The sequence below is a fragment of the Helianthus annuus genome, chromosome 17, assembly GCF_002127325.2.
Source record: "Helianthus annuus cultivar XRQ/B chromosome 17, HanXRQr2.0-SUNRISE, whole genome shotgun sequence".
Taxonomy (NCBI): domain Eukaryota; kingdom Viridiplantae; phylum Streptophyta; class Magnoliopsida; order Asterales; family Asteraceae; genus Helianthus; species Helianthus annuus.
The window spans coordinates 10372660-10382886 of record NC_035449.2 but is presented as its reverse complement, the minus strand read 5'-3'; the positions used below and the strand labels follow the sequence as shown (position 1 = coordinate 10382886).

Sequence of the window (10227 nt, the reverse complement as noted above, 5' to 3'; positions counted from 1 at the left end):
GGTTAAGCTTCCGCCAGATAAGAGAGCGTTGCAAAACAAATGGGTTTTCAGGATCAAAGAAGAACACGATGGGTTTAAGCGGTACAAAGCCCGTTTAGTTGTCAAAGGTTTTCAACAGAAAAAGGGGGTTGACTACGATGAGATCTTCTCTCCAGTTGTGAAGATGACTACCATCAGGCTCGTTCTCAGCATTGTAGCAGCAGAGAACTTGCACCTGGAGCAGCTAGACGTCAAGACAGCATTCCTACATGGTGATCTAGATGAAGACATTTACATGGCACAACCAGAAGGTTTTCAGGCAAAGGGCAAAGAAAACTTGGTTTGCAAGTTGAAGAAAAGCTTATATGGTCTGAAACAAGCGCCCAGACAATGGTACTTGAAGTTTGATAACTTCATGGGCAGAAACGGGTTTAAAAGATGTGAGATGGATCACTGTTGTTATCTCAAGAAGTTTGAGAAATCTTATGTCATTCTACTGCTCTATGTAGATGATATGTTGATAGCTGGGTCAGACATGAAAGAGATTACTAAACTAAAGAAACAGATATCTGAAGAATTCGAGATGAAAGACTTGGGTCCAGCGAAGCAAATACTTGGGATGAGCATTATCAGAGATAGGAAAAATGGTTCTCTGGAACTATCTCAAGAAAAGTACATTGGAAAGGTTCTTGAGAAATTCAGCTTGAAAGATGCAAAGATCAGAAGCACACCATTGGGAAACCACTTTAAGCTCTCCAAAGATCAATCACCAAAGACAGATGAAGAAAAGGAAAAGATGGCTAAGGTTCCTTATGCATCAGCCGTTGGTAGTCTTATGTATGCAATGGTATGCACGAGACCAGATATAGCACATGCGGTCGGAGTGGTTAGTCGGTTCATGTCTAATCCAGGACGAGAACATTGGGAGGCAGTGAAATGGTTACTCAGGTACTTGAAAGGAACATCTAAAACTACATTGTGTTTTAAGGGAAAAGATGTTGTGCTAAGGGGGTATGCAGATGCAGACTTGGGTGGTTGCAAGCAATCCTACAAAAGCACCACAGGGTACATTTTTTCAGTGCGAGGCACAGCAGTTAGTTGGATGTCAAGATTGCAGAAAAGCGTTGCTCTTTCAACTACAGAGGCAGAATACATGGCTATAGCTGAAGCCAGTAAAGAACTTATCTGGTTGAAGAATTTTCTTGAAGAACTTGGTAAGAAACAGTTGAACTGTTATCTATTCTCTGACAGTTAAAGTGCTATACATCTTGCAAAGAATCCGGTGTTTCACGGAAGGACGAAGCACATTCAGTTGAGGTATCACTTCATCAGAGGACTGATTTGTGACGGTACCTTGCAACTCGTGAAGATTGATGGAAAGATAAATCCAGCAGATATGTACACTAAGGTGGTACCGTTGGATAAGCTGAAGCTGTGTGCAGCTTCAGCTGGCCTTCAAGAATAGTTGAGAAGGTGGCTGCAACTAGTGGGATAAGAGATTACGAAAGGAAAGGACAATACTGGTGAATGGCTCGAAGTTTGTCGAAGCCTCCAAGTAGGAGATTGTTAGAGAATGTAGGCTTAGAAAACAGCAATGCATGAGGAATGCAGGAGGATAGAGCATCTGCAGATGCTCTATTGTTTGATGCGCTAATCAGATGCTCTAATAGATGCTCTAGTACTAGATGCTCTAATTAGATGCTCTAACAGATAACAGATGCTCTAATATGTGGACAGATGCTCTAATATGTGGGATACGCTATTATGGAGCAGATACGCTACTATTATGGGAGCAGATACACTAAATTTATTAAAGCCTTATACAGTTTCCTATTTTACCGGTTTTCTTGGTCAACAAGTTGTAAACCCTAATTTGGGTATTATAAATAGTTGATAGGTCCTTTGTAATTCTCATCACCCCAGAAATAAAATCCTAACCCTAGTTGCAGCCCGTGGACGTAGGTCACATTGACCGAACCACGTAAATCTCTTGTTCTTGTTTGTGTTTAATCGTGTGTGTGTGTGGAAATAACCCTAACACGTATGGGCAGAGAAAGATTACCTTTGTAGATTCAGTGGTCAAGAAAGAACAAACGATTCAAAAGGGACAGAAAAGCAAGGTGCGGGTTGTAGTTAAAAGATCGGGGTATAGTGGGAGCACATAGACTAAGGTGTTTCAATTTCGTATCGGCTATTACAGAGGATTAGAAATCTGGCAGAGATCAGAGGGTCATGGGATTTTTGTAGAACTCAGAAGGTCGGGGATCTAGCAAAGGTAAGACAATCGGGGGGGCTTAGAGATCCTGTAAGATTAGTGAGTAAAGAAATCCGGTACAATGATTAGAGAATCTTGGAACGAGTATGAAAAAGTCAGACTGGAAGACTTGTTTCAGTGGGAGCAAGCTAGGAGAGCGTAGATTGTTTCACTTGGGAAGGATTTCAAGTCACTAGCAGTAATGTTGTAGAAGTCGCTAGGTGTTCCCTACCCGGTCGTTTGTGGAGTTGCGAGTACTCGGTCTAGGCGAGGAGTACTCAGACAGGGTAAATAATAAAGAACATTAATTATTGAGATTCCTATGCTTGGAATTCATATGAAATCTACAAATAAAACCTAATTTTCCAAGATAATTCACCTTTAATTAGGGAAATTGAATCCCAAATTTGAGGTTCTGTCCGAGTTTGCTGAGTCATGCCTGAAGATCAATAATCAAGTCCATCCGAAACGGTTCTCGGGCCGGTATCGTTTGTTTATTTGTTTTAGTTAGTAATGGGTCAAACTGTTTATTGTTTATATTATGTATTTGGGCCGGAGGCCAAGTCTAGTGGGTCGAACAATATATTAAGTCCAGTTAGGTTATGTAATGTTAGAGAACAAGCGGGCTTGGGCCGATGTTGATGAACCGGTACGTCAAGTAATAACCGCACGAGCGGTTATGATGGAAACATCATATCTCTTCATGAAACGGTGTGACGTTTGAAGACGTACCTGTTCACTGCATATAAAGCCGGCCGCAACCCTTGTTCATAATCGGTTAAGTCAGTACATTCGTCTCTGTATTGCAAGTTATTATATTCAAGTTCAAGTTCGATTCAAGTTTGTTCGGTTAGTTTAGTTTATCATTCAGAAATTTCAGTTTGTTCGTTTTCATGATGATGTATTGTAATTACTGTGTATTGTTTGAAAACGATTGTGTGTGCGGTCACAACACCGTCCGTTCCGAATGGTCCTGGGTTTCCGATGACGATGATACCAACATTGGTATCAGAGCCAAAGGTTTAACAGGAACCGGAAGGAGTTGTGATCATGATGGGAACCGGGTATGTGGAGACAAGGGAAAATCGGTGGAAACCGATTACGGTGAAGATGTTGTTCGTAGTGGAAAGTGCGGCCGGGCGGCGGAAGAGGATGAGTACGCGCAGGGGAAGCCAACCATACGAACCGGGAAGTCACCGGTGAAGAAGTTTCCAAAGAAAATGGTTCCAAAGGGGTTCGTGAAGAAGTCCGGTAAGAAAGCAAATGCATCGGTGGGTAGGCCAAGGAAACCGGGAATCCGTTGCTTTAAGTGCAAGCAATTTGGTCATATCGCCTCGATTTGCCCAAGTAAGTATATCAATTTATCGCCGTTACCAATTGAAAGTGATTATGTGGTTAAGGATACTTGTGGCGGTAAATGGGATTCGATATGGGTTGTTGATCCTACGTTCAAAACACACATGACGGGAAATCGGAATGTGTTTAAGTGTTTCAAGAGGCACCTTGGGGTAGTGACAAACGAAAGTAGGAAGGATTTTTCGTTTGTGCATGGTATTGGAGAAGTTAAAGTGCCGGTGGACGGCAAAGACAAGACGATCCCGTGTGTAAGTTATGCTCCTAGTCTAGACAAGAACGTGTTAAGTCTAGAACAACTTTTGTTTCAAGGGATAGAAACGGTTACAACGGGGGATACGTGTGTGTTAAAGAAGATGTTTGGATGTCGCTCGAAAGGGTTCGACATTTATGAAGATAAGTCGGAAGTTGACTTGGAACAAGATTATCTCAACGCATTTTATGATAATCTTGGCGTTGACAACGGTTACAAGAAAGAAAAGAAAGAATTCCAAGAATGTTTGGGTGATTACTACGAAAGGGAATTCGAAAAAGAAAGAAACAAGAAGAGGGTGTACGGTGAAAATTCGAGGGCAAGAAAGAAGGAAGTTGTGTATTCCAAGAAAGCAAAGAAGGCGCTTTTAATTTACATTGAAGGCGAAAAAGATAACCCGCGTCAATCAAAAGAAGCGCTTCGGGAACAAGCGTTAATTCTCTCACAACTCGAGGAAGACGTCATCGAAAGGAACATGATTATGGAAAGTTGTGTAGAACCGGGAGATCTTATTACGTTGCACGAGGAAATAAAGAAACACCAAAGGTTTTTCGAAGCACCATTCGAAGAAGTCTTGATTTGGTTTATTACGGATTTTCTCGGAATTGTTTGTGAGAAAGCAATGCCACCCGAATTGATTGATGGTCGAGACCTTAGTCTCATATTGTTACATCGCATTGTAAAGCACAACGGAGGGTTCAAGGAAGTGATGGAGAAGAATATGTGGGATGTGATCGCGGCCAAGTATGGTTACGAACCGGATGATGCATACGAGATAAAAGTCGCCTACATCTACTACTTGGAACTAGTCGAGTGGTACTTCGACTACATGAAGAAAGAGCGTGGGAAAAAGGAAGATGTCATGGCTGGAAATTCAAGCAACAACTGCGGTTGGCTCGAAGAATCAAGCGACGACGAAGTGGTGGTCAAGATAGAAGTCACCAACAATCGCAAGGAGTGATCACGGTCGGAGACTCGGATGTTCTTGCTTAGGGCGGTGAATGAAGATCAATAATCAAGTCCATCCGAAACGGTTCTCGGGCCGGTATCGTTTGTTTATTTGTTTTAGTTAGTAATGGGTCAAACTGTTTATTGTTTATATTATGTATTTGGGCCGGAGGCCAAGTCTAGTGGGTCGAACAATATATCAAGTCCAGTTAGGTTATGTAATGTTAGAGAACAAGCGGGCTTGGGCCGATGTTTATGAACCGGTACGTCAAGTAATAACCGCACGAGCGGTTATGATGGAAACATCATATCTCTTCATGAAACGGTGTGACGTTTGAAGACGTACCTGTTCACTGCATATAAAGCCGGCCGCAACCCTTGTTCATAATCGGTTAAGTCAGTACATTCGTCTCTGTATTGCAAGTTATTATATTCAAGTTCAAGTTCGATTCAAGTTTGTTCGGTTAGTTTAGTTTATCATTCAGAAATATCAGTTTGTTCGTTTTCATGATGATGTATTGTAATTACTGTGGATTGTTTGAAAACGATTGTGTGTGCGGTCACAACACCGTCCGTTCCGAATGGTCCTGGGTTTCCGATGACGATGATACCAACATCATACAGGGTTTCCCAGTGTGAGTATTCAGAAAACGAGCGATAACATTACCGATGCTGGAGAAAAAAGTAACAGTTCAAAACAAGGCAGAAAGCGTAAAATAAACTCTCTTACAATGGAAGCAGTTAAAAAATATGTTGAAAGGCCAATAGATCAAGCAGCCAAGAGCCTTCGTGGTAAGTTCTCTTACTTGTTCGCGGTTTTCTTTAGTCATTTTATTTGTTGTAATGATATTTGGTCTGATGTGTGTTCTTTTTTTTTCAGTCGGTCGGTCTACATTGAAGCGTTATTGTCGAGACCATGGTATGCCAAGTTGGCCATTGCCAAAGCACAGCAAAAAGACTGTTCATACTACCGACTTAAAACCGTCACCAAAAGCATGGACAAAGCAAAACTTGCAATGGCCTTCGAATACACGTTTTGGTTTAGCTTTTATTGTGTTCCTGATGGTAAGGGTTAAGAGGTGGAGAAATAAGAAATCATTGAGAAATTCATTGCGTAACGGTGATCACCCTACTGTGAGTGAGAGCACAGCAAAACCAAAATATACAATAAACAATATAATCCCGTATTCGCATGTTCATGCATCCCCAAAACAGACGGTGGCCAATATCTCAGATATAAAGATGGTGACAGTGAAGGCAACTTTTAAAGGAGATATGATAAAGTTCCAATTTCCTACTTCATGAGGCCTTTTGGAGCTAGAACATGAAGTAGCACGAAGGATTAAGTTAAAAAGTAGAAGGCCTCGTTTAAGATACAGGGATGAAGACAATGACCTGATAGTCATTGCTTGTGATGCTGACGTGCACTATCTTCTAGGATTTGCAGCTAATCACAGTACTATCAAATTAATTATTTTTGCCGATGATTAATAATAGAACTATGCTACTTCGGCAATGAGAGCGATCAAACAAATTGTCAATTTGTCATATGGACGTATCATGTGTATTTGAATTAGAATTATCATTTATGTATGCAGCAACAGATTGTTATTCGTTTTACTTATATTTTAGTTTCCAATGTAGGGATGAGATCGGTATGATACCGGTACCGATACCGCAAATACCGTTACCGAAATTCAGGAAATGTGGATACCGATTACCGTACCGTATTTATAGATTCGGTACTGGTACGGTATCGGTATCGGTACCGGTATTTCGGTATTTTACCACATTGGTACCGCTTTTGTGTCATCCTTTATTTTACCTAAAAAATATTATGTGCAAACCATTAAAAATTAACTTACTTCAATGGATTCCATGCTTTTTACCGATGATGAAGATGCCATAAATAAGTTAGAACTTAGAAGAATTCAAATCTAAAATCAAAAACATAAAAACTTATCAATATTAATAATTTTGTTTTGATAATTTTTACCCTATTAACTTTTTATGAAGTTTTGATAATTTTGATCCATTGTTTTTTTGGCTTTTGATATGACGTATTTTTCATGAGTCAGTATCTTTTTGTTAGGGAATTTATGGCTTTTGATAAAAAAATAGCAGTTTACGTCATATGTTTTGATTTATATGTTTTCTTCTAGATGGTCAACGTAGGAAAACTACCAAATAGATGAGCTAATATCGACTTAATAACCATTGATGTCTGAGTTTCTGACCGAATAATGTTTTCTTGATGATGTCTGACGTATTAAAGCAAAAAACATGAAGGATTAAAATTAAAACATTGATGACCGATCGATATTTTTGTTTTGTAATCAGAACACAGAAAAAAGAAGCATACATGAAATATAGTTTTGAATTTGTTTGAAATTTTGAATACCTCGAAGAAAAAGATAGAGTTGGATTTTGGATTCTTGAATCTTGATTGATCATAGAGTGTTCTATAGAATGTCAAAGGATTTTAGGTTTAGGGTTTGTTATATATTAGTTCAGTTCAATATATTGTAGTGGACTTGGACTCTTCGTAATCCAACCTAAAAACCCATTGGAATTCATTATTAAATTCGGTATTAATACCGGTATTTACCGAAAAATACCTATACCGATACCGAATTTCGAAAAATCCCTTACCGATACCGGTACCGTTTATAATCGGTATGGTACGGTATCGGTACGGTACCGGTACGGTACCGGTATTTCGGTAAAAAATCTCATCCCTAAATGTGGTGCCTCCAAAATTGTTGGTAAAACAAATGGGATTTGGGTGTTCAGGTGAAACACGACCGGGCCACAATGCAACGTTAGATTGGAATGACTGATAGAACATGCATAGAAGGTTCAGATTACCATGTGCATGTTTTGCCAAGATGTTTATAAACATGTTTATTTGCCTACGAAACGATAGATATTTCAGAGCAGATTTTTAACCAGCAACAAGCAGAAAAATATGTAAAAAAATTAATCCTTATCATAGTTGTGTCATTTACTCATTTGTGCAACTTAAAGTCTTAAACTAAACTTTTGGTTCAGATGAAATCTTACCTTGTGACTTGTGTACAGAATTGTATGGATGTTTTATGATAAGATGCATGATGTAATGTACGTTATGTAATAAATTCTATCTTTTAGATGCGAAGATGTTTAGATGCTCAGAATGTTTCAAGTGACCAGTGGATGTATGTTTATTTATTGCATGTAAAAATTTAGGTGACACATATTATATCAAGATGTTAACTTTTATAGATATTAGATACTATATATGTTAATTACATAGTCAACAAAGAAGGAAAATAATTTAGCCAAGAAACTGTTAATATTTTTAGCATCACTGGCAGATTTAATGAAATGGATGAAAATAGTTTGTGGTGGGTGTCTGCGTATGGATGCATGTATATAATCAATTAACGTGATTATGAGATAAACTGAATGTACCCAAATACATACGAGATTTTAATTTAACTCAATTTATCTGGGTCTTAGATGCTTTTCAACGGGTTCATAGTAGTTAAAAGCTATGTTGTCAAAGACGCAAGGCGCAGGCGAGGCGCATCGGCCTCGCCCGGATTCGTTTTTAATGGTCATTACCTTTTGTTTTTTGCGCCTGAGCACAAAAAAAGACATGGTTCGCCGCGCCTAGGCGCACGCATGAGCACTGTTTTTACAAAAAAAACCCATTTTTGTGCCTAAGCTGCCACCAGGCGCTAAAGGCTCGCCTTGCTGCGCCGGAGCGCCTAGTGCGCTTTTGACAAATATGGTTAAAAGTAGTTTCCAATACAAGAGAGATGCATATACAAAAGGAAACAAATGGTTTGGTACAAGGAGGAAATTGTGAAAGCAGTTAATCAGAATACTCTTGCACTTCTCAACAAAAACTGAAAGTGTTTCAGCTGAACGCATTAGTCCTCAGTTTAGTCTATAGCTCGACCTTTAGTTAGAGTCAATCTGTTCATGTTATAATTTATAACTATCCGGCTTTTTAATTGTTTTAACAAATTTATTTTGATAATTTTTCATATTATATTTAGCTAATTGGATTTTGTTTTAGTACCATATTTTGTTTATAAAAACCTAAACAAACGATTATATCACTGATCAGTGATCAGGTAAGTAACAATAATCCCCAACAGATAAACTTAAGAGAATCCTATGCTGAATTTTGTAAATGTGTTCTGAATTATGTAGCTGTTAACTCTTTCATGTGTTTCATACCATGAGTTAATGGCTTTTGCCCTAAAAAAATTCAAAGCAAATCTAAGGTGAAAATCCTAATTTATCATGACCCAATTGCAGTAGAAATATATATATAATTTCAGAAAACCATAAAAGTGAAATAAAAGCGAAACCCTATACTTGTAAATTAGAGAGGGAAAAATTTCAATATCAGATTTTAACCATATTGCAGGAATCAACAAATGATCGGAAGGGAAAGAGACCTGGAAAACAGCAACGGCAACGAATTGTTCATCAGAAAGTTGGTGAAGATCTGCCATCTTGGATTGATTCCGACGAGGAGTCGATGAAACCCTTGTTTTGTTGAAACAATTATGCAGATTTTCAAGCAAGGATCTTTGTTCAAGTTAGAATTTTGTTGAGTTAAGAGCGTGGGTATGGTTGGGCTTGGGTTGGGTTGGGTTGGGTTGGGTTGGGTTGGGGCATGAGTTACACGGGGGCACACATGGGGTGACTCATATTCAATACGGTATGGTGGAGCGTGGGTTTGGTGGGCTTCGCTAGGCTGACCCGCTGGGCTATTTTTTAAAACAACAAAATTAATTTTTATAATATTTTTAAATAAAGAAAATTACATAAAAAATTCCTAACGTTTATATTTGTTTTTTATCTCTTCTCTCATCTCCAAGACTAGTTGCAACTCGTCACCCTCTAGGTGATCAATGCGCTCGGATAGGAATTTCAAATCATCCCTTCTTTGTTTCAGGGCATATCTAGCGGCGTCTTTAGTTTCTTTGCTCTTTCGTTGTTCGGCCCTTTGTTGTTGGAAGACGTTGAATGTATCTAACTTGCATCCAATGTCATCCAACTGATCGCTGTATATTCCTCTACGGAAGCCCGAACTCCCAGCTGAAGGCGATGCCGTACCAGATCTTGATTTTTGAGCACGCCTTTTTGCGGCATCTCTTCCATACTCAGGCCGGTTTGGGCTTGGCGAATCATCCAAAAGGTCCTCAAACACTCTTGATCTCGTGCATCAGATTGGGCTAGGGACGAGGCCCTTGACCTTTTGGAAGACGTGTTACTTTCGCTACCACTGGGGATATTCGCCCACTTTGGATGAAACTTACAAATCTCCCAACAATGCATGAAACTGAAGTCGGTCCCCACATTTGATTTGAATGCAACCAATGCATTTGTCACAATGTCGGATTCGGTTTCACCACTTTTGGGGTTTTGCTCTGCTTTA

The 10227-nt window shown here is 39.3% G+C and overlaps 1 protein-coding gene and 1 long non-coding RNA gene across 2 annotated transcripts; one reads left to right on the top strand and one right to left on the bottom strand.

Annotated features, from left to right (window-relative positions):
* Positions 1-5286: 5286 nt before the first annotated feature.
* Positions 5287-6432, top strand: LOC110925888. Its single transcript, XM_022169692.2, has 2 exons — positions 5287-5579; positions 5668-6432. Exons 1-2 carry the CDS (start codon positions 5519-5521, stop codon positions 6090-6092), a joined length of 486 nt encoding a protein of 161 aa, XP_022025384.2. The 5' UTR covers positions 5287-5518; the 3' UTR covers positions 6093-6432.
* A 2490-nt stretch (positions 6433-8922) lies between these two features.
* Positions 8923-9435, bottom strand: LOC110925890. Its single transcript, XR_002584848.2, has 2 exons — positions 9242-9435; positions 8923-9038 (listed from the first exon to the last, which is right to left on the bottom strand). It is a non-coding gene; the product is annotated as an uncharacterized LOC110925890 (long non-coding RNA).
* Positions 9436-10227: the final 792 nt, after the last annotated feature.

What these genes read in the sequence shown, in the direction of transcription:
- LOC110925888 (XM_022169692.2), top strand. Translation starts at nt 5,519, where the DNA reads ATGGAAGCAGTTAAAAAATATGTTGAAAGGCCAATAGATCAAGCAGCC. An exon ending in AGCAGCCAAGAGCCTTCGTG is followed by an intron (nt 5,580 to 5,667) that starts GTAAGTTCTCTT and finishes TTTTTTTTTCAG; the next exon opens with TCGGTCGGTCTACATTGAAG.